Source organism: Helobdella robusta (genome assembly GCF_000326865.2).
Source record: "Helobdella robusta unplaced genomic scaffold HELROscaffold_42, whole genome shotgun sequence".
Lineage (NCBI taxonomy): Eukaryota > Metazoa > Annelida > Clitellata > Rhynchobdellida > Glossiphoniidae > Helobdella > Helobdella robusta.
In genome coordinates this window covers 563639-590042 of record NW_008704981.1, presented here as the reverse complement: position 1 = coordinate 590042, position 26404 = coordinate 563639, and the positions used below count along the sequence as shown (strand labels likewise).

General features: G+C 36.0%; 1 protein-coding gene across 1 annotated transcript; it reads left to right on the top strand.

The window, feature by feature from the left end:
- The first annotated feature begins 18541 nt into the window (after positions 1-18541).
- On the top strand, positions 18542-22865 carry HELRODRAFT_193081 (hypothetical protein). The gene is made up of 10 exons (XM_009025528.1): positions 18542-18589; positions 18709-18934; positions 19294-19395; positions 19587-19730; positions 20007-20141; positions 20363-20638; positions 20874-21089; positions 21488-21733; positions 21866-21927; positions 22092-22865. The coding sequence occupies exons 3-10, from the start codon at positions 19324-19326 to the stop codon at positions 22759-22761; spliced, it is 1821 nt and encodes a 606-aa protein (XP_009023776.1). The 5' UTR covers positions 18542-18589; positions 18709-18934; positions 19294-19323; the 3' UTR covers positions 22762-22865.
- The last annotated feature ends 3539 nt before the right edge of the window (positions 22866-26404 follow it).

The following is a 26404-nucleotide window of genomic DNA, read 5'->3' as shown; positions in this document are numbered from 1 at the left end:
TTGTATTTATTTTCGTTTGATCATCATTATCATCATCTGCCCACACATAATCATTTTAACCACCATTATTATCACCATCGTAATCGTCACCATCGTCATTATCTTATCAGTTGGAAGATTTAGGATCAAAGCCGTTGTCACCTCGCCTATGATGAGCCAACCAATCATATCAAAGGATCTATTAATAACCGTTCAGCAACCAATCAGCGGCTTGAAATTTAAAAATTCGACGACCAATAGAAGCCTGTCTACCATTAAAACTGTGTCGAAGGTCATGACCTTCTTGGAGGTCGAGGTCAAGGAAGGGTCAGATTTGATGTTTAATTGGACCACTGGGGATTCAGAGTTTTTTTGTGACGCAGGTTTTTGATTATTATTATTATTACTATTTTGTTGTTGTTATTGTTGTTGATAATTTCTTCTTTTTTATCATTATCACTATTTTCATCATCATCATCTGTAACTTTAGCGGCATCTACTTCATCAACATTGTTGCCAACATTATCATCAACATTGTTGCCAACATTATCCTCACCATTGTTGCCAACATTATCATCAACACTGTTGCCAACATTATCATCACCATCATCGTAAGGTCGATCTATCAGCCACTTGTACGACAAATCTGGCGCGTACGAAGTTGTTGTTTCGGCGGGAAATGATGTTTCGAATGCAACAACGAGTGCTACCGTTCATGTTGTCGATCAGGATTCCTTGAGAAGTTTGTTGCTGTATTTGCTGCTGTTGCTGGCGTAGCTGCTGTAGCTGCTGCTGTGGCTGCTGTTGTAGTTGTCTGTTGTTTTTGTTGTTGTCCTATTTGTTTTCATTAATTATACGTTCGTGTTTATTTTTAATGGTAGTTGAAACATTTTTCACTCATTCACTCTTTCACTGAATACACTCACTTACTCACTCGCTCACTCACTCACTCACTCACTCACTCACTCACTCACTCACTCACTCACTCATCCAGACATCAGCTTATCATGTAGTCCAATATCAATCCTATCCAACTCAACGATATCATGTTCTGTATCCGTATATCCATTCGGTCTATCATTATCATCACCATCTTCATCATCATCATCACCATCTTCTTCATCATCATCGTCGTCGTCGTCACCAAATGGGATAACATACTATTGGTCAGTAAAGGCTCAATTATCATCAGATTATGGCGGTGATGATGATGATAATTTCGACGACGGTGATAGTAATGATAGTAACAATATCGTTAATTATGATAATAATAATAAAAATAATAATAATAATAATGGAGGAGATGATGACGGTAACGTTAATGATGAGGATAATGTCTTTGGTGACTTGACTGAAAATTTGAATGTAAAAAAAGACGAAAAAACTTATGCTGCTGTTATTATTAATAATAATAAAAATAATTATAATTATAATAATAGCAATAATAAAAACTATGATGATGATAATAATTACCGTGCGATTGAAAGCGGTGATGATTCTTTTATTACAACGCAGAGGAAGATTGTATACAGGCTATTCAGGAGTGGGATGTAAGCCATCGTTTGATTGGTTGGCTGGTTGATTGATTGATTGGTTGGTTGGTTGATTGGTTAGTTGGTTGGTTGGTTGGTTGGTTGGTTGGTTGGTTGGTTGGTTGGTTGGTTAGTTGGTTGGCTGGCTGGCTGGCTGGCTGGTTGGTTGGTTTGTTGGCTGGCTAGCTGGCTAGCTGGTTGATTGACTGATTTTATATTTGATTGGTCTGTAGACTGATAAATAAACAAATGTATGAATGAATGAATGAATAAATGATAGCCTTGTTAAATATATTTTTATATAAATTTTTGGCTTTGTTAATTTTTTTGCCAGATACACCGTAACAGTGTCTTTATCGAGATCATCATCATCATCACAATCATCATCACCACAATCACAATCATCATCAGTAACCGTTAACGTCATCCAGCCGATCAAAAACCTCAAAGTCGTCAACACTTCTTCCAAACTTCTGCCAAATAATTTGCTGAAATTCGAAGCGAGTCATTCGGGCAAGTTGCCTATTTTTAATTACACGTGGAATTTCGGCGACTCTGGTGGGGTCACTTCCGGTAGGGGGGTTAATGGCGGTGTCGTTTCCGGTTTGGGATTGGATAAAGTGAAGCATGTCTTCTCCAAGTGAGTGACCAATCAAAATATACCAATTTCATTCTTTCAGTTAATCATATATTGCCTAACGACCTATTGCATTTCACGAATTACAGTCGATTAACCAATCGTAATTCAAAACCTACTAATCACATTTTCTCATTGGTTAACTACTGACCAACCACTGACCAATCACATTCAATCGATTAAAAACTACTGACCAATCACATTCTAACTACTGTCGACCACCAACCAATCCCGTCACACAAACGTTAAACAACCGACCAATCAGGGAAGGACGCTACGAAGTCAGTGTCAACCTATCGACACCATTATTTAGTGTCCTTGAATCTTCGGTTTTCTTTGTCGTTGATGCATACTGCAAGGCTCCTGACGTGTCATTTGTCAACTCATTTTTTAATAATGTTGGTTCGGATGTATTTGATTGGTTGGTTGGTTGTTTGGTTGTTTGGTTGATTGATTGGATGGTTGGTTGGTTGGTTGTTTGGTTGATTGGTTGGTTTGTCGTTGTTTGTTCTCTCTTTCCCTCTCTTTCTTTCTCTCTCTCTCTCTCTCTCTCTCTCTCTCTCTCTCTCTCTCTCTCTCTCTCTTTCTCTCTCTCTCTTTAATTCCCCATTTCTCATTTGGTGGCATTTAATTCCTTTATTTTATTTCTCCTTCATTTTTTATTTTAATTTTCTTCATTCATTCCTAGGTGACATTCAGTCGTTCGAACGAGATAGTTGTAGAAGTTCTCGTCACTATAGACTGTCACGTGCTGCAAGAGGTCAATTTCTATTGGACGGTGACGGATGTAAACACGGGCTCGATCGTCCAATCAGACAAGGGCCACAGCACAATTCTAATTATAGCTCCTTACAGTTTGAGCTATGGCAAATATTCCGTTCAGCTTAATGTTCGTTTTTTATTTAATTTGCTTTTTTGAGGTCGATGGATGAATGGATGGAGGAAATAAAAGAATGACAGAAGAAAGAATCAAAGAGATAAATATATCTATAGGTAAAAAGAAGAAATTTCGAAAAGAGAACGGAAAAGAGATAAAGGAGAGAAGGAGAATAATTATTAAGTTTGCAAGAAAAAATGAAAGAAAGAGAGAGAGAAAAGAAGAGAGAGAAAGAGAGAGAGAGAGAGGTAGAAATTAATTTTCATCACAGTGACACCAACCCACTGCTAACCAGGTTTCCGTAGCCAACAGCATAATATACGCAACTGCTAAAAGGCCCTACAAGTTTAGCGTCGTTCCTTCGAACTTGGTGGCTCATATTTTTGGAGGCTTCCACAGATCCGCCTCTCTACACGGATTCGTCGTCATGGATGCGTCCGGATCGTACGATCCGGACGATCCGGAAATGTCTGACCTGACGTTAGTAAAGTTGTCGTTGTGGTGGGTGCGTTCTTATTGGTTTTCATTGTCATTTTTGTCGTGAATAAAAGTTAAGTTCAATTCTTGTGTGAGTGTCTTAAAAACGATGCAGCGATGTTTCCTTCATGATGGTGTCTATAAATGCGATCTATGCGTGGGCATTTTAAATGGATAAACGTTCTTGTTTTATTTTTATATCATATATCAAACATATATCACGATACTATCGAGTATCTCTCTGTCGTACATGTATTATCGTTGCATCATGCATCTATCTATTGAGATTTTGCCAGGAATCTTTATGGTTATCTATCAGTTAAATTATTTATTTATTATTCAGTCTTGTGTTGTTATTTATTATTACCGAATCTGTCAGGTGTGATTTAGGTTTTACTATATCAGCCCTCAAGAAATGCTAGTTATATGTTAAGAACGTACATCACATAAATTTGTTGACGGCTGGTAAATTAACCAGAAAGTTAATTAGTCGTTCGAAACCTCAGTCAATCAATCAATCAGTCAATCAATCAATCAGACAATCTATCTATCAATTAACAATCAATCTATATATCAATCAGTCATTCTATCAATCAATCAATCAATCAATCAATCAGCCTATCTATCTATCAATCAATCAACAATTAATCTATCTATCAACATTCTATCAACAATCAATCAATCTATCTATCAATCAATCAGTCAATCAACCTTTCAATCAATCAGTTACCAATGGACTTGTAAGATCTACGGATCCCAACACGATCCCTGCTTTAGATCGGGATATCAACCCCGACTCAACTTGTCCAGGTTTGAGCTGACGACCAGCCAACTGGCGAATGTTTCAGGGGTCTTTGATGGATATTTTTTTGCCGTTTCTGTGTCTAGGGCTGGTCGAGGGGAGGGTGTGGCCGTGCAGTTGTTGACCCTGCAGACGGAAAGATCTTTTGAGTGAGTGGTCGTCTTATCGATGTTGACATTGGTTTATGTATCTTCTTCACTTCACTGTCGATATTTTCATTGATCTGTCAATCAATCAATTTTTTTAATTCAATCAATCAATCCATTATCAATCAATCAATCAATCCATTACCAATCTATCCATCAATCAATCAATCTATCTATCAATCTATTTATCTATCAATCAATCTGTCTATCTATCTATCAAACTATCTATCAATCTATCGTTCATTCAAGCGATCAACCAATCATTCTGTCATCCAATCGATCACTTATTCCATTATTGTGTATCAGTCAATCAGTCAATCAATCATCCAATCGAAATCAACCAATCAATCGCTACACCAGCGTCTCAATCAAGTGCCACGAATGTGTGGCTAGTCGCGTCAACACGAACGACTACCTGACGCTAGAAGCCGTCGTCAGAAAGCAGGATGATGATGATGATGACGATGCTGATGATGATTACAATTATGAATGGACCCTTTTCGATGTTGGAGATTTCGATTGGGTTGGCCTAACAAAAAGTTGGTTTTTTGGTTTTTGTTGTTTTATTCCGTTTTTTTGTAGTTTCTTCATTCGTTCTTGCATTTATTTATTCTTCAGTCATTCATTAGTTTTTTCACTCATTCGTTTGCTTTTTAGATCATGCATCCATTTCTTCGTTCGTTCATTCATATGTTCGCTTTTCAATGTTTCAATTGGTGCATGCATGCTTTAATTCACTCGCTCGCTCGCTCATCCATTCATTTGTTCATCCATTCACTCACAACTCATTCACTCCTTCACTCACACGCACGCACACACGCACACACATTTATTTCTTCACTTCACTCATCCTTACATTCATTCATTCGTTCACTCACAACTCATTCACTCATTCACACACCAACACACACACAAACACACCAACACACACACATACACACACGTACGTGCACATGCACACACACACCAACACACACACAAACCTATACACAAACAAACACGTACGTGCACACGCACACACACACACCAACACACACCAACACACACATACACACACAGAAAGCATATCGTGTATACTTCCGAACGGTTCAATCAGCTCGATGGACAACCTGGTCTCACTGCCATTCAAATTCCGACGCAACTACACTTGCACACTAATCAGTAACAATAATAATAGTAAGAATAATAATAATAATAATAATTTAATTTATGACAATGATCGTATGATGACGTCTGATAATAGTGATGGTAATGTTGGCGATGGTGGTAGTAGTAGTAGTGGTAGTGGTGGTAGTGGTAATAGTAGTGGTGGTGGTGGTGGTGTTGGCGGTGGCAAGAGTAACGATTCTCCATTCTCTCCGTTTTCCGGCGAGGATGACTTCAACTTCGGCTCAAAGTTCTTTGAAAAGGACGCTAGGAATAACAACAACAACAATGATAATAATAATAATAATAATAATAATAATAATAATAATAATAACAATAATAATAATAACGATACAAAAGAAAATGGCAATCCCTTTGCTACCACTTTGTTAAAAAACAAAGACGCCATAGAAATAGAACGACCGCGACAGCAAGTAGAACCCATGCTTGACCCCAACCACCCGCCACACCCTCTACCACAACCACCACCTTCATCTCGACCGCCAAAAACACCAACTACTACTACTCAAACAACAACTACTACTACTACAATCGTACCGACTTTTAATGTACCGTTGTATCTGTCGGATCTTCCGCGCGTGTACCGAACGGAGCGGGTACTACAGAGTCACGAGTATGTCGGTATCGATACCGACAAGAGGTATTTGAGGGTGGTGCCAAATGTTCTGCTTCAGACTATTCAATACATCGTGAAGCTGGTTGTTAAGCATAAAAGTTAGTTGGCGGTAGTCCTTTGAATGTGTTTTGGTGTTAAATTTTTTTTCTCAAACAAACAAAGCTTTTTATAAAATTTCAACCAGCCAATTGATTAACCTATCAATCAATAAATCAACCAATCACGTGATTTTCTACCAACCCAAGAGACCAATCGTAGCAGCTGGACGATGATCGACATATCGACCAACCAATCGCCGTCAAATGGCCTCTGCGTGTTCAGACCAACAGCCAATAATATGAGTCTTGTTGAAATGACGTCACCGTTATCTATTTCCTGTTTCAACTGGAAAGATGATGTTCGTGAGGATAGAGATGTTCTTGTTATTTTTAATAATAATAATAAAAATAATAACGATGATGGTGATGGCGGTTAATTATAATTATTACCATTAGGATCTGCCGATGTATTACGAGCTGAGATACTCAGTACCATCATCTTCTTCATCATCGTCTTCTTCATCATCGTCTTCTTCATCATCGTCTTCTTCATCATCATCTTCTTCATCGTCGTCGTCTTCGTCATCATCGATTTTATTGTATCGAGGTCTGAGCAGTAGAATTAACTTCTCTCTACCGAGAGGATTTTTGGAAAATAATTACACAGGTATCATAATTTTTACTAATATTATATTATTATTATTATTATTATTAAAATATGATGAAAAGTGAACTTAGACTTGAGAATATCGGACAAGTACGGAGCCACGACGCAGGTCTGCCTGCAAAGTTATCAGGTGCTGCCTGGACCCCCGTGAGTTTATACCGGGCGATGATGATGATGAGGAGGATGATGTTTTTGATGATGATTATGATGGTGATAGCTATGGTGATGACGACGATTGTGATGATGAAGACTATGGTGACGACGACGACGATGATGATGATGATGATAACGATGATGATGATGATGATGACGACGATGATAGAGAGAATGTTATTGGTGATGGGTAGGAATCATCGTAATCTATCACCACACCATCATTATCACCATCATTATCACCAGACCAAGGGTACACTCATTCAACGAAACTTTCAATTCTATGGTTCAATACGGCAATCTGCATAAAGGCTTGTCCTACGCTAAACTCGCATCACGTGTCCTCGCGTCATCATTGACGTCATCATCGGCATCATTTGAGTCATTATCATCACCATGGCTGAATTCGTCGTTGTCGTCGTCATCATCAGCTTCGTTATTATCTGAGCCTACGTTAATGTCATCATCATGGCCATTGCCACCGTCATCAGTTTCATCATTTCTCACATCGTCCTCATCATCATCATCAACAACAACAACATCATCATCATCAACAACAACATCATCAACAACAACATCATCAACAACAATATCATCATCATCAACAACAACATCATCATCATCATCAACAACATCATCATCATCGTCTACAACATCTTCATCATCAACAACAACATCATCATTATCAACAACATCATCACCGGCATCATCATCAGTGCTACTCAGCAACAAATTCATTTTCAACAAAGTCGTACAGGCCCTGAGCAAAAATCTCATCATCAGAAACATGGTGACGATGATGATGATGATGATTGTAGTGGTGATGATGATGATGATTATAGTGATGATGAGGATGGTGGTGTGGTGGATGGTAAATAAAATGGAACGTTATATCGATAATAATTTGGATGTTTACGACGGTGATGATGATGATGATCAAGATGATGGTGTTAATGGTGATGATAATGATGGTGAAGATGATGATACAGATGATGATACTAACGATGATACTGACGATGTTTGTCCTTTTTTTGTGAAGAACGAGATAGAGAATGTTCTGGATGTTTTCACTTCAGCGTTATCAGATAACTTCCAGGTTACTACTGGTTTTAATCATCATCTTCATCGTCGTCGTCTTCATCATCTTCATCATCAATCATTATCATCTTTGTCATCATCTTCATCGTCATCGTTTTCATCATCATTCATTATCATCCTTGTCGTCATCGTCTTCATCATCAATCATTATCATCTTTGTCGTCATCTTTATCATCAATCATTATCATCTTTTGTACATCATCTTCATCGTCATAACTTTGGTCATCGTCATCAACGTCTTCTTCATCACGTCATCACGTTATCATTGGCGAAACAGTCAATCAGCAGCTGTGCATCACCGCCCTACTCATTAGGTATCATACCGGGTCCTGAAGAACTTTTCAACGGTACTGCAACGAATCGCGACACAACTAGGCAAAAACAACAACAACAACATCGACGATGACGTCAACATCAACAAACTCATCAGCAACGTCAACAACGTAGATCAGCACAATAGGATTATAAATCGGGCCGTCGATTTGGTGGCACGTTATTTCAGGCTGCTGAAGTACTCTTCTCCTAATATCGCGATGAATTATTTGAAAATTTCACCAAATAATAATAATAATAATAAAAACGTTAACAGTAGTAAAAATAATAACAATAATAACTACAATTACTACATCAGTCAGAACTCAAATGATTCTACTACTTCTACTGCTACTACTGCTGCTGCTGCAACTGCTGCTACTGCTAATACTGCTACTACTACTACAAATAACGATATTTATAATGATAACGATTATGATAGTTACAATTACGATAATGACGATAGAGACAACGACGACAAGATATATGATATGTACAGGTTGAGTGACCTCATGACCTTAGCTGATTTCAGGGTCAGAATGCTGTCTGATAGAGCTATCAGTAGCATTCATAATATTTTGACCGTGAGTTTTGATAATGAGGATGATGGCGGTGGTGAAGATGGTAATGATGGCGATGGGGATAATGATGAAGAGGAGGTGTTGATGATGATGATTAAGATCGTGATGATGGTGGTTGCGATATTGATACATTAATACTAAAATATTATAATGGCATTGTTTGTCACTCACAGCACCAAGCCAAGTTCAACATGATTGGCTCCTATCTTAAACCTTCAGCCAATCATCTTCAAGCAAATCCAATTTTTTCATTCTATTTGCTGACCAGCAAAGGCGATCAACCAATGAAAATGAAGCTTACGGATACCCTATATCTAAATATACCAATGTTACCACAATCTTTGGAATCATCTTATAGCGTTAGCTCTTATGTGAATCATAATTGGTTTGGGGCTAATTTTAAACCGACCAATGAGAAGGCTTGTTATGTCATCAACGCTCTGGTCATCAACCAATCAGAATACGGCATTTTTCAAAGTTATGGTAAAGATACAATCGCTAGCGGAAATACTTTATTGGTGAGTTTTTTAATGTTCTTTGTTTTTATTTCAATGTCTTTTGTAGTTATAATTATTTCTGTTTTGCTTTCATTTTACTACAATAATAATAATAATATAAATAATAAAATAATAAAACTTCTGTTTCGCTTCCATTTTACTACAATAATAATAATAATAGAAATAATAAAATAATGAAAATATCACTAATCTAATATCATAATTGTTATAATAAAAACAATAATAATGAAAAAAATAATAAAATAATTATTGTAACCACAGAAACCAGCGGACGTGTTATCGCTGAAGATCAGTGACTGCCAGGACAACCAATTAGAGATCAGCGATTTGGCGCGAAATGAACCGCTAACGTTCAGCCTCCCGTGCGATAGTGAGGTCTTTGGAGAGAGTACGAGGGATGATAGTAATGATATCGTTTTGGGAGATGGTGATGGAAAGGTGAGGGTATGTTTTTGTTCGAGGTAGGTTCCACATCGCTTTTAATTTAATTAACATCTTCGTACGGAATTAGGAATCAATTTAGTTAATTAATTAATTTATTTATTTATTTATTCATTCATTTATTTATTCATTTCCATGTTTGTTTCCCTTTTTTCAGAATGCCACTAGTTCATATACTCTGACGACCGAGGTCATTAATATTCATAACGTCACCCTGCCGGCCAATCACGATGAAGTAGTGTACATTGAACTTGACTTTCATCCAATAGCAGAAGGGAGATTTACCTACCCCTGTGTTATGCTTTTGAGGTGGACAGTTTTGTTATTACTATTATTGCTATTATTATTATTATTGTTATTATTATTATTATTATTATTTCAATTATTCAAAATAGTCCTATTAAATTGCGAAACGTGTCTCTAGACTAAATAGTCCTCCAGATGCAACGATTTACGACGGATACTCCTTCGTTAAACAGTCCCATGATAAACTTCTGTACAAGTTTGACATGAAACCGTTTAAAACAAGTAAATTGATGGCATGTTGTTGTTGTTGTATGTGTTGTATGTGTTGTTGTTGTTGTTAATGTTGTTGTTGTTGTATGTGTTGTTGTGGATGTTGTTGTTTGTGTTGTTGTTAATGTTGTTGTTGTATGTGTTGTTGTTGATGTTGTTATTGTTGTTGTTGAAGTTGTTGTTGCTGTTCTTGACTGTGAAATGTTAGTTCCATTTATAAGCTACGTCAGATTTTTTTTCATTCCCCTCAGCTGACCAATCACATTATAAATAAGGAGGTCATATTTTTTCAAACCCCCTTAACTGACCAATCACATTTCAGATAAAGAGGTCACTCTCTTCATAAGTCTGTCGCTACAGTTGCATAGAAAACCCGCGCAGGTAAAAAATCTCTTCGATAAAATGCGTAACTACGAAATTAAAGTTTGGTCAGTCGAATGCGTTCATCTAAATTCTCTCATCTTTGATTGGTCGGATGATGGATGTACCTCTCTGGTCGATAGCCAATCAGAGCCGAGACGAGTCGTTTGTTCGTAAGTTGTGATGATGATAAAGATGGTGATTACGATGATGGTAATAATTATGATAACGATGATGGTGATGATGGCGATGATGATGGCGATAATGATGGTGATAATGATAATAATAATAACAGCTGTAACCAAGGGTCGAGTTTTTCAAGTCAGGTGACGTCATTCGGCGTTGGTTTCACTCACGTTTGCAGTCAGTCGGAACCTGAGTCAGTTGTTTGATTGATTGATTGATTGATTGATTGGTTGAATGGTGGATAGATGGATGAATGAATGAATGAATGAAGAGATGAAGAGATGAATTTTATACAGCTTTTACGCAAATAATGATTCATTGAATGAAGATTTGATTGAATAAATGAATGGATAAATGAACGAAGAGATGAATGAATGTATGGTTGATTGAATAAACAAATGATTGAATGAATGAACAAATGCATGAATGAATGCATGAACGAATGAAGAAACGAACGAACTAACGAAACAAACAAACGAACAGCGATTATGACAACTATCTGGCCGTCATCATAATTTCCATCGTCTTAACAATCTACATCTGTCTGCTGCTAGTCTGCCTAAGCTTAGACAAGATGGACATCAAAAGGTCAGCCGTCGTCCGGCTCTGCGACAACTCGCAACAACACAAGCAACAATATCTCATTGTCGTTGAGACCGGGTCTAGAGCCGGAGCCGGTACTACTGCTAAGGTTGTTGTTGTTGTTGGGTGTTTATGGCTTGGTTCTGTTACTCACTTAATCATTCATTCATTTATTCATTCATTCATTCATTCACTGTATTAGTTGATTGAATGATTGGTCGGTTGGTCGGTCGGTCGATCGATCGATCGATCGATCGATTGATTGATTGATTGATTGATTGGTTGATTGATTGATTGATTGATTGATTGATTGATTGATTGATTGATTGATTGATTGATTGATTGATTGATTGACAGGTGAGCATAGTTCTACACGGAAAGTACGGGATGAGTGAGACAAGAGAGCTGACAACAGCAACAACGCCAACAATCTGCTCAACGAACGCAACATCAAGTTCCATGTTGGCAACAACCAACACAACAACAACATCAACTATGATGTCGAGAAATTTTAACAACATCAACAACAACAACAATGTTTGTAATGAGGATGGAAGTTCTTGTGATGATAGTCGACTGTTTCAGAGGAACTCTAGAGATGTCTTTCATATGACGTCAGTTGTTGTTGTTGATGATGATATTGTTGTTGACAATGTTGTTGCTGATGATGTTTTTATGCTGTTGTTGATGTTGATGTTGTTGTTGTTGATAATGATGATAATGATGAGGATGGTGATGGTGATGATGATGAATCTGGCATTCACTCACTCATCCAGTCATTTAGTGAACAATACTCATTCATCCATTTTTCACTCACTCAGTTATTATCATAATTAATTAATTCATTCATTCATTCAGCTTCCCAGAGAACCTGGGTCCTATCTTCAAAGTTCAACTCTGGCACAACAACAGTGGTGCATCGCCCAGCTGGTTTCTTAGTAGAGTTACCGTGAAGGACCTCTTTACAGGCGAGTTGTCATCATTTTCATTTTGTTGTCACTTTGGTATTTTCATCCATCTGCACTACTTCGTATTATCACCAAAACATCATCACCATCATCATCACCCTCATCATCACCATCATCAGCATCACCATCATCATCACCATCATCATCATCACCATCATCATCATCGCACAGGCGACACGTTTTATTTTTCATTTGAACGTTGGTTTGCTGTCGAGAAAGGTGATGGGAAAGTTGAACGTGAGGCCTTCACTCTTGACAGGGGGCTGGGTTTTTCCAAGGTTAGTTGGTTGGTTGGTTGGCTGGCTGGTTGATTGGTTGGTTGATTGGTTGGCAGATTAGCTGGATAATAAAACAACTTATATCTACAACAACTACCCCAACACAATACAACAACAGCAACAACAAACCGGCCATTCCAGTTATTCAGATCGAAATGTATACAGTACACGCTGAACAATCATCTCTGGCTCTCACTGATAACCAAGCCCTCCTACACCTCGTTCACCCGTTCGCAGCGTTTGTCATGTTGTTTGTGTTTGTTCGCCTCCTACGCCTTCGTATCTTGTATGTTCTATGTCACGAACAGCAACAACAGCAACAATAATAATAATAATAATAGTATTAGTTGTGGTTTACTAGAAGACGACGATAATGGCGATTTGAATGAGTTCTTAGGTCTGGCGGCCAATCAGATTGTAGTGGGTGTGGTCGCTTGTTTGTTGGCCACGCCTCTTAATCTGCTCTTGCAGTTTATTTTTAGAAAGTGCAAGGTTGGATTATGATGGTGATGATGATTTATGATGATTATGATGATGATGATATGATATTGACGGGGAGGATGAAGATGATGACGATGATGATGAAGATGACGCTTGTAATAATGATGATGCCGAAAAACTTTACTAAAATATTACTGCAACACTGCAACAACAATGGAAAATAATTTTAAAACCGTGTTGATAACGCAGGTTTTTAGGAATAGAAACTTCGACAAGAACTTAACAACGCCACAAATTAAACCCCAACAACAACAACAACAACAACATAGACGGAATAATTCGATGTCTGAAAATGCTTGGCTGAATTCATGGAGGTTGCTGATTGATTGGCTGAGGTCGAAACAATATCAGTCAAATGAAAGTGTTGTTCAAAGCACTCTGGTTGGTTGGTTGGTTGGTTGGTTGGTTGGTTGGTTGGTTGGTTGGTTGGTTGGTTGGTTGGTTGGTTGGTTGGCTGGCTGGCTGGCTGGTTGGCTGGCTGGCTGGTTAGTTGGCTGGCTGGCTGGTCGGTCGGTTGGTTGAATGATCAGTTGGTTTTACTATCACGTCTTTAACTACTAAGTTATTTTTAACAACCTCATCAAACACATATCAACATTTCTTCTCTCATACATTCACAAATGATATGTCAGGCCATTCAGCCAATCACAGTAGCCATGCAAGGAGATATAAATAGCCGCAAAGAATTTCAGCCAATAGGAGAGCAACTACCATGTTCCGAATATATAACGATGAATTTGGCTGGCTTTCAATCATCCAATAGCGACTCAGACACCGTTAGAAATTTAAATATCTGATAATAGTTTTAATGATTACTTTTAATAATTATAATAATAACAAAATAAAGAATAATAATATATTAAAAATATAAATAAAAATACTAGGGATATTTTTGTTTCAAATTAGACAAAATCAGGCAGTGATATCGCCATTAAAAATTCTGTAAATCGTGGTGGTGATGATGATGGTGATGATGATGGATCTAGTCAACAACAACATCAACAACAACAACAACAAAATGAACAACATCAACAACAACAAAACGAACAACACGATCAACAATTTCAAAATTCAACATCAGAGCAACACAAAGTTTTTGAGAAAAAGGTCTCCAAAACGGCGACGTTAACGACAAATTTGAATCAAAATCAGCAGCAACAGCAGCAGCAATTGCATCCACAGCAACTACAGCCACAGCAGCAGCAGCAACAACAACAACAACATCATCCGATTTATTCAGACCACTTTTTCTCTCAGAATAAATTTGGTTACTCCTTATCAAACAGGTCTTCCGTTAAGTCTGACGGCTCTGTCATATCAGGTGGGACATAATTTTGAATAATTAATACTAGTAGTAGTAGTAGTTGTTGTTGTTGTAGTTGTAATAGTAGTAGTAGTAGTAGCAGCAGTAGTAGTAGTGGTTGTTTTGTAGTAGTGGTTGTGTATTATTATTATTAGTAGTAGTAGTAGCAGTAGTAGTAGTAGTAGTAGTAGTAGTAGTAGTAGTAGTAGTAGTAGTGGGGGTAGTAGTAGTAGTCATCGTATTAGTAGTAGTAGTAGTAAAAAATAATAACATCATCATCACCACCCCCAGACAACCACAAACCGCCGGTGAAGCAGACACGCTGTCTCTTGCCATATGGGTTTGTTTACGTCACGTGGTCGATCGTCACCCTGGTTACAATTGGCTGTCTGGCTGGCTGCATCTATTTTACCCTCGGGTAATTATGATAATGATGATAATGATGATGATGTGATGATGAATGAATGAATGGACGAATGAATGAATGAATGAATGAATGAATGAATGAATGAATGAACGAATGAATGAATAAATGAATGAATGAATGGATAAAAAATGTATGAATTGGTTAATTAATAGAACGATGGTGGTCAACATTTAACTTGTATTTTTTCATCATCATCATCTTTCTATGGTTAATTTTTTCGTGATCATCATAATCGTCATCATCAGATTCAGCACAACGAGATCATTACTATGGCTGCAATCGGTCTTTTTCAGTTTGGTGATGTGCATATTCATCAACCAACCCATCATCGTAAGTGACGATGATGATGATGGTGATCAATCAATCAATTAATCAATCAATCTATCTATCTATTTATTTATTTATTACGGAGACCAGAAGTGCAAAGGCTTATATGGCCACCAAGAAAAACGACATCAAATCAAGCAATAAAACGAAATCAAAAATTAACATGAACCAAAGAAAATTAAAATTAATGTTCATTCCAGGAAAAATAACTAACAAAATTATAAGTTAAATGAAAAATTATTGAAATCCAAAAATAATAATTATAACACGCTTTCGCCTAAACAAACACGGATATAAAAGAAACCTTTTACATCAGTGTAAACAAATAAAAATGTTAATCTCATAAATTTGTTATAAACCATTAAGAAATGAAAATATTTAATAATAATTGACAAAATGATTGTTTTTTAAAAGGTTCAATATAATTTTTTTAAATCAATCAATCAATCAATCAATCTGTCTATCAATCAATCAATCTATCTATCTATCAATCAATCAATTAGTTTATAAAGCGCTATTTCCCCGATGTTCAACAGCGCTCCTGGGTGGGTCTTGAGATCCGCTCTGAACTTCGTAAGTGATGAAGAAGAAGTCAGAGAAGGAGGTAGAGAGTTTTAGAAAAAAATGGCCAGAAAAAGCAAATGCAGATTTAGCGAAAGAGTATTTAACACGAGTTAAGAAGAAGTGAGAACAAGAATCGTTTAGGTTCAATTAATATATCTGATAAGTACAATTAAGTCAAATTGTTTGGATGATGACTAAACTGCTACCATCATCATCGTCATCATCATCATCGTCGTCATCATCGTCGTCGTCATCATCATCCCCATCAGATCTTCTTAATGACGTTATATACGGCGATAAAGTACCGGAATAGCATGATAGCATTCGACCATCATAATGACGGTCTCCTTGACCTCTCAGAATCCAGCTCGTTCATTGGTCGTCAGTCGGAAGTGGGCGGAGACAGCGATTTGGTGTTAACCAATGAGAGACTAGACAAGGCTGAGATTGATGTTGATGCTGATGTTGAACAGGTCATTCTTATTACAACAACAACTACTACTATCACCATCGCTATCATAATTATCACTATCATTACCGTCACAATCAACACCGTTATCATCATCATCATCATCACCATCAATCCCAGTATCATTATCATCATCATTATTAATATCATAATCATCATCATTTTTATCATCATCGTTATCATCGCTAGGGTCTACTGGCGAGACAGCGGTCTAGGTACTTGCGTCTAGTTAGACCGCCTCAGGAGCAGAAACTCATCGAGGCGAGACATCAGAAAATGAAGGAGAACATTGCTATGTCGTTTGTTAAGTTAGTTGATTGATGGATTGGTTGATTGATTTATTCATTTATTCAATCAATCAATCATTGATTTAATCATTCATTTATATCTTAATTCATCCAATCAGTCGTTTAGTTATTCGTTCATTCTTTAATCGGTCATTCAATCAATTAGCCAATCAATTAGTCAATCAATTAATCAATTAGTAAATTAATCAATCAATTAATTAATCAATCAATCAATCAACTTATCGATCAACTAATCAATCAATCAACCAATCAATCATCCAATAACAAAACCAGGGAAGTATTTTTGTTGTTGTCGCAACTGGCTCTTGTGTTGTTGATCAGTTGCGGTCTATCTAACAACCACAAAACCCTCTGGCTCAACTCTGCCATCAAAGAGAATTTCATTAAGTCTGTTCATCTTTTGATCGTTGTTAATGTTTGTTTGTTCAATCACCGTTCTTTCATTCGTTCATTCAATCATTCACTTATTAATTCATCAATTCATTCGTCTTATCATTCATTCATTCATTTAATCGTTCATTCATTCAGACCAGGGCATAATAATTCGTTCATGAACGTAACGACTTTCAACGATTGGGACGCCTGGTACGCTGGTGTGTTCGCCGACGCTCTGCAGTACTCTTACAAGGTCTGTGTTGTTGTTGTTGTTGTTGATGTTGTTGTTGCTGTTGATGTTGTTGTTGTTGTTGATGTTGCTGTTGTTGTTGATGTTGTTGATGTTGTTGTGTTTTGTTTGGGTGTTTGTCAATCATTTAACTAATCACGCAGCAGCCAACGAATCAATCAATAAACCCAACAGCTAACAACTAACTCGTTCATGAATTACTTATGAACCATTCTCCAGCCAATCAATCAACCAACCAGTCAACCAACCAACCAATGAACATTCTCCAGCCAACCAGCCGCCAATCAATCAATCATCCAACCAACCAACCAATCATTCAACCAACCAATCAATCAACCAATCAATCAACTATCCAACAAACCAACCAATCACTGATCAGAACGGCTACATGTTAGTGGGTGGCATAACCTTACAGCAACATCGTGTCAGGTTCATCCGGTGCCCCAACGACAACATCCACCTTCTCTTTAACGTCACTACGCCAATTTATTCCACCACCAATAACAATAGCAATAATAATACTTATAACAACAATAATAAAAATAATAATGTACTTAATAGTAATAAGAATAGGATCTTGTGTGTGCCGGTTTATAAAGAAGCACACGCAATTCGCGGTTCATTTTACGATGGTGATTTTTATAATAATAATAATAATAATAATAATAATAATAATAACAGTAATAATAATAACAATAATACTAATCGAAATAATGTTAATGATGTTAGTTACGCCACTACTAGCCTTGTGTTTATGAATGGTAATGTTTCATCTAGAGTTACTGTGGAAAATAATCTCAACAATTATACGAATAATAATAATAATGACAATGACGTCACATCATTTTCATCAATAAAAACATCAACGACAACAACACTAACGACAACGCTAACAACAACAACTGCAGTAACAACAACAACAACAACAACAAAGAAATATGAGGAGTTTGTTGAAATACCACTACCAAACAATGATAAAGAAACTAAACCAAAAACCGGAGCTGATTCGATTATTGGGAATTCCCAGATCTGGAAATACCGACAGCAAAACGAAACCATGCTCTCGACTTATCACGGGATTTTTGCCTCATACAGTGGCGATGGATTTTTACTGGATTTGAAAAAACTCAATAGGCCAGTGGTATTCTTTATTTTTTTAAATATTATTCAATTATTTTAAAATTATTATTTATTGTTATTTTATATTATTATAAAACAATTAAAAAATTATTATTATTGTATTGCGGACACAGGACGGAACCATTAAGGAACCTTATAGACAGCGGATGGATCGACGAACATACAGCCGCTCTCATTCTGACCTTGACCTTCTACCACCCATCGTCCGATCTATTTACGTCACTTGCACTTTCTCTGGAAATCCCGCCGCTGAATCGGGGATTCCCCAGTAGCAAAATCTCATCCGTTGCCGTTTGCAGATATCTTAGTGACTGGGAGAAAGTTCTGTTCGCCTGTGAAGTTGGTTGATTTGATTGATTGGTCGGTCGGTCGGTTGGCTGGTCGGTCGGTCGGTCGGTCGGTCTGTCGGTTGGTTGGTTGGTTGGTCGGTTTTTTGGCTTTTGGTCAGTTGTTTGAATTTATTTCATAAAATTAGTGATTGGATATTTTTAAAAGCCCATATGTTGAATAATTTATTAATAAATCATTCGAAATTGAATCGAGTTTTCATACTCCCAATGAATCAATCTATTAACCAACCAATCAATCAATCAATCAATAGTTCACTTATTCAACCAACCAATCATTCACTCATTCAACTAACCAACTAATCAATCAATCCATCAACCAATCATTCAACCAACCAATCCATCAATCAGCTGTTATTCTTCGTTCTAACATTCGGTAAGATGTACTCTCAACTGTTGAACGTCGTTCAAAAAGGCGGTAGAGAAGCATTCAAATTGGGGTTCCTGGTTGAAGTTGGTGATGATAATGATGGTGATTGTGATGATGACGATGAAAATGATGATGATGGTGGTGATGGTTATTCATTTGTTCATTCGTTGGTGCATTTTGTCTATCTTATAATTCATTAATTTATTAATATTTGTGTTTGTTTATCAAAAAGTTATTTAATCAATCCATCCATTTCTCTAAACCAATTTCGCAGTTTATTATCTTTGTCCTGTCGTTCTCCTTTCTATGCTGTTACGTCAAACGTTACGAGGTATTATCGTCCGCCCTCGATGACATCATGTTTGCGTCATATCAGGAAAGAAGTGTGGATGTTTACACTGTTGATTATGCCGACGATGTTAGATTGCTGGCTGGTCAATTAATTAATTAATTAATTAATTAATTAGATATTCAATCAATCAATTAGGCCTAATGATAGTGATCTGCCATTCAGTAAACCTTAAATCGCCAGATTAATTAATTAAACGATCAACAGATCAATCTGTCAAACAAACCAATCAACCAACCAATCAATCAATCAACCAATCAATCAGTCAACCAACCAATCAATCAATCAATCAGTCAACCAACTAACTAACCAACCGGTCAACCATTCAATCATTTGCACGTTCAGGTGTTAAGCTTCATAATGAGCCTCATACTCATCATAACCTGTGTCTCGTTGGTGAGAGTGTTGAAGCATTTGAATTTGTTCGCTTCTGTCATCAACGTCTTCTATCGCTCCATATCTGATGTCTTTATTCTAATGGTTGGTTGGTTGGTTGGTTGGTTGATTGATGGATTGATTGATTGGTTGGCTGTTTAATTAGTTGGTTGGTTGGTTGGCTGATTGGCCAATAGGTTGATTACTGATTTATTGACAAGTTGGCTTCTATTTCTTCTATTGTTTATGCATAGTAATTTATCATACACATTGTCGTAATTATTTGCTACGTCATCATCATCATCGTCACCGTCAAAAACAAACAGATCATCATCATCATCTGGTTGGGGGCATTCACCTCGTGTGGGCGGGTCCTCTTCTCGTCAACCAATCACAACTTCGTTCACGTGGGCCACACCCTCTGCCAGGCATTCTCAATGCTAACGTTTTCCAGACACATGATGTCATCGTACCACGTGACGTCGTCCGGTCATCTGACTTCACGGGATCACGTGATGTACGATGACGTAATGGGGATGGGGGTGTGGTTCGTCTTTCACGCGCTGTTTCTGATTCTGGCGGTCGTCATCGTGATATCCTACGTCAGTTTTTTTTTTCCAATTCAATTTAAGTTACTAATTCTGTGTCGTTTGTTTGTTTGCCGGAGAAATAATATTTTTGAAATTGTACTGTAATCGTGTACACACGATCAAACGATGTATATATATATATATATATACAATGATGTACACATACACACGCACACAAAACACGCACACACACACACGGATGCACGCACGCACTCACATTTATATACCATCACTATTTTTTCCACAGACAAAGGCCTTCTTGCAGAACAACCAACGTTTCTTCAAAGAGGAGACCAAGGTGATCTTCGACACGCGCGAAAATTTGAAGTTCTACCTGCAGGAAGTGGCCAGGGCTCTTAAACTGGTGAATAAGTGCGCTGGGGGCGTTTCCGGTTCCGGTTTCGATGGAAACGAAGATTACGATGGCGATGATCGAATGGGAGTCTTTGATCAACTACTTCCTGTTAGTTTCTGCCTGGGGGTGGATGGTTCGAGGCTGGCTATCGTTATCATTGTCCGACATCATTCTTATCATTTTTATTATTATTATTATAATTATTATTGTTATTGGTATCACGTTCGATTTTTTTTTGTTTTTTGTTGTTATCCGTATGATTAGTATGATCATCTTCATCGTCGCTATCAATTCTTTCTTCAGATCGTTGTGAATATGTCATGATCGTGTTGACATTGCTATGACGTCATCTTCATCGCCATCTTCATAACCACCATCATCATTGCCATCATCATCACCACCATTATCGTCATCATCACCACCACCATCATCATCACCACCATCATCGTCATCATCATCTTTATAACCGTCATCATCGTCATCATCATCTTCACTATCGTCATCAGGAATTTACTATGAGAGAAGTAGAGAACCAAGTAGACGAGGTCCTATTCAAGATGGCAGCTCTAACCGGGGAATCGAATCTCCCGCTTAAATGGGCCAACTACTTAACCGACTCGGATTTTAACGTCGCCGTCGACGATGATGATGATGATCGTAATGGTGGTGGTGGTGGAAGTGGCGATGATGGTGGTGGTGGTAAAGAAGATAATGGTGATGACGATGATGGTAGCGAAAATCTCAATAGAAGTGTATGTGTATGCTGATGTAGTGGTTTATGTTTTGTAGTTTTGTATATGTTGATGGACAACATGATGATGATGATGATGATGATGATTATGATTATTATTATTATTATCATTATCATTATTTCCGTTTTAAAGAATCGTGGACAGAAAACTGTACGGTTGAACAAGCGAGATATGAATTATGAAGAGCAGCTGTTGTATGTATTCTCTCACCAAATGAATGAATGAATGAATGAATGAATGAACGAATGAATGAATGAATGAATGAACGAATGAATGAATGAATGAATGAATGAATAAATGAATGAATGAATATATCAGTTTTTTTTTAATTTATTTGCCTTTTATTTAAATTTGTCAGCCTCCAAATGGAGATGGAAATTCTGAAACAACTGCAGCTGAGAAAACTACAGAAACGACCACACGAACATTCAGGAGGACCACAACAACCACAGCAGCCACAACATCTACTACAGCAGCCACAACATCTACTACAGCAGCCACAACAACCACAACACCAACTGCAGCAACCACAACAGCCGCCGAGTCAGCAGCCAAATCAGCCGTCAAAATTTTTACGCAACCGATTTAAATCAGCTACCCTTCTGCCGGGGTCATCTACGTCATCGTCTCTTGATTATTACGATTGTAACGATAACAATAATAATAATAATAATAATAATAATAATAATAACAATAATAATAACAATCATAATATTAATAACAACAGCAGTAGTACTGCTATTGCTCCTGCTACTGTTGCTACTACTGATGATGCTGCTACAATTGCTACACCTACTACAGCCGCTACTTTTGTTACTAATACTTATACTACCATCACAACTACTTCAACTACACGTGTCACGGCTACTACTGCTTCAATCGCTTCTGCTGATAATGATAATACTAATAAGGGTGTAAATCTGTCATCATCATCGCCATCGTTACTAGCGACAAGATCATCTTCTTCATCGTCGTCGTCGTCTTCATCGCCGAATGACGTTTTGTTATTACAAGAAACAGCTTGTTAAGAAATTAGTCTGTATATATATGTATGTGTATATATATATATATATATATATATATATATATCGATTATTTGTTAAGAACCAGTTTTAATAGAAAATAATTTGCCAAAAAAAAAACGAATGTTTGTCTGGGATTCGTTGACAGAATATGAAAGCGGTATGTGTCGGATTGCAAATCCAGACGATTGAGACTAACAATCCTTATGAATAAATAAAAATACCACAAACTAATAAATTAGTTCGTGGATACTGTAGAAAGAACAAAGCTGCGGTACTGTTCTGATGGGTATTCGGGCTGCTGATTAGCACACAGCTCTTCATGGTTTGATGTTCTCATACGTTAGAGCAACTGCAAGAGAGGGCTTAATTTATCTATAATAAAACCCTGTCACTGATATGGTTAAAACTTTTTAATCGAGTTTTAAAGTATTTTGTGAGTTTGTGAAAAATAATTTTTATTATGAAAAAGATTTGTCGAAAGCTGCACGGTTGATTGGCTGAGATGGAGGTGTATTTTGACATTTTAATGAAAAAATACAGTTTACCGTATCATAATGTGTCATTTTAACAATCTTAATGCTTCCTTAATTTAAGAACTTCATTTTTCTTCCTCATATTCTACTGAGACTGGAAGTTGAGAAGTCTTCCTACATACATGCCTGCCTTCGATAAGAGGTAGAGAGCAAAATGTCAAAATTAACACAATTGAAAAAATATAAATCAGATATTTTGCATTTAGAAAAATAATTAAATAAAAGGTATATTTTAAATTCCGTTAGTTTCATTGCAAAAAAAGATTTTTTAGTTGAAAGTTTTTATCAAAAAATCCCAACTTCTTTCCATATGTCTATAGATTCTCGATAAAAAAATTAAAAGTGGATTTAGGTTTCTAAAGTTTAAGTTTTCAATTAATTTTATCTATTAAAACGTCCAAAAAGATGAAAAAATGAATTTGGATCCCCTAAATCTCCTACTTAATGTTTGTATATTTGGGTGTATGAAAATGTTAATTTGTGTATTATGTATGTCTATCTTTATTTTGTTTATTTTGTTTTCTGACAATCAGTGATTTGTTAATCTGTAATCAGGTGATCATAATGGATATATGTCAGATACGTCCGCCCCATTCTAAGCGCTCACATGATCACACGCACACACGCAATTGTATGTAAATTAGTTTTAGAGATTGGTAAAAAAAATAGATTAAAAACTATTAAATTAAAATTAAATTAAAGATAAGATTGACTTTAAAATTTTTTATATTATATAGTCATAAGAAAATGTAAGTGGAGATTCAGGTGTTGTTAGGTTCATAAATAAGTAAGATTAAGATGAGATATTTAATATTACATGGTGGGGGTGACATATTTGTCTTAATATTGTTGTTAAATTAACAATGTTAATTTTTCACCATGCTTATTTCACTGAATTTAAAAATAAAAACCCAAACAAATTAGGCTGATTTTTAAAACTTCTATTTTTACTTAAAATGTTTAATAATGTTTTACAGGTTTCTGATAAAGATTCTCTGAGAAAAATTTGTTTTGACTCTTTTAGTTACAAACAAAAAAATCAGAGATTTGATGATAATTTAGTAAATTTTGTCCTTAAAAGTTTGGCATTAGAAGATCAAAAGCAATCAATTGAGGTATTATTTATTTAATTATTATCAAACTTATCAGGTATCAACATGCTTCACACACACACATATGTGAATACATGGGAATCCATGCCTAACACACATTGTATGTGATAATTGGGGATCTATTTGCATTTGAATCAAGTCTCTGCTACAGCCAAGCACCTTAACCATTTGCTATTATTATAGTTTGTTAATATTTTATTATTATTATTGTTATGTTATTCAGGTCATAAATACCCTCCAGAAGTTAGAAACGAAATGCATTTTTGAGAAATACTCAACTACACAAGAAATAGATGCTTTGTTTCCAAGTTTAGATAAAAATAAAATAGAATTATTATTCTAATTAATTAAGTAAATAAATAATTAATAATAATATGATTTTTCCAAAATTATAAAACAATATTTTTATTTATTTTTTTAAGGTGATTTTCAGGCAAATTTGAAAAAATTTCTCTGTGAGTTCGTTTTGAAAAACTCATTCATTTGGAGCAGTATGACAGCTAATAATTCAAGTATAATAAAACTAACAATTATTATTATTTATATTAATTATTATTAATAATTATTACTAATAATTATTATTAATTATTTTTATTATACTTTGTTGTGCTATAATATTATTTTTCTCTGTAGTTATCCTGCCCAGGCTGGTTGATTTTGATTGGAGGGTTGATCTGATGACATGTGATCAACAAAAGATTCCAAATTGCGTCCTTAGTTTAAAAGTGAATTTTAAAATTTTTAATATTATTTGTTGTTGTTTTGTTTTATTTAATTTAATATTTATTAAAATAATGAGTTATTTCAACTTTAATTTGTATGTTCATCTCTAGGCTTGTTAGAATTAGCTCATTCAAATGCCCATTCATTTGTTCATTCATTCATTCATTCATTCATTCATTCATTCATTCATTCATTCATTCGTTACTCCATTCACTCTTAGAATTGAAAAGTATCAAGTTTTTTAGCACTTCTCTGGTCAATCAATCAATCAATCAATCAATGATTAGCACTTCTCTGGTCAATAATAACTTAGAAATGACAACATTCATAATGACATTAATATCATTCAGATTTTACAACCAATGAGTTCAGATCTGCAACCATCTTCATCATCGTCGTCGTCATCGCTGAAATCACGTGACATTGGTTTAGACAAGGCTTCTATGAGTCTAATGCTTGATTCAATGAATAAGATTAAAGAACAGTTGAATGCTCTGGCAGATAGATGAACGTACGTACCAACAGACAAACACACACATACACACACCTGTATATACATATATATACATACACACACACACCTATGAATTTACTATTATTATGGACATTTGATTTTTGTTTGTTATGAAGCAAGATGAATTGTTTATTTTTATTTGGTTTCAGGACTATGAAAATAATTTCATAACGGCATATACAAGTTTCATAAATGATATATATCAATACTCATTGATATCGTCTGGCGCCGTGGAAATGTTTTATAATTAGTATTAGAACTCTTGATATAGCTGATACATTGATGTCGTGAAAATGTGTTTTTTGTTTATTGAGCGTACAAAAAAGATTTTCTTTCTAGGTATGTTGAGATGAAATCTAAAATTTGTAGTTAAAATTATGTATACACATACACGCATACACGCGCGCACACAATGAATAATGGTGATACATAAAGTGTATGTAGGTCGTTTGTGTGCGTGTATGTGTGTGTGTGTGTGTGTGTGTGGTGTTATTTTGTTAACTGGCTAGCTAGGCTAGTTGTCGGAATAATTTTTGACAAAGTTGAATTATAAATAGTATTTTGGACGAATTTCACGAAAATAGTCGGTTCGTTGTTCCTTGTTAGACTGGTTGCCTGGTCTTGCAAATAATATTTATTATTATATTTATTAAATATTTCTGGTATATTTTTGTTTAACTTCAACTTTTATTTTCTTTTGTTTATGACGTCAAAGTATTTTATGTTTACAAAATTAAAAATAAACGGACTTTGTTTCTGTCTTT

Coding starts and splice junctions, on each gene's coding strand:
- HELRODRAFT_193081 (XM_009025528.1), top strand. CDS start 19,324: ATGTACTCTCAACTGTTGAACGTCGTTCAAAAAGGCGGTAGAGAAGCA. Junction 19,396..19,586: donor AATTGGGGTTCCTGGTTGAA/GTTGGTGATGAT, acceptor CCAATTTCGCAG/TTTATTATCTTTGTCCTGTC. Junction 21,928..22,091: donor AATTATGAAGAGCAGCTGTT/GTATGTATTCTC, acceptor TAAATTTGTCAG/CCTCCAAATGGAGATGGAAA.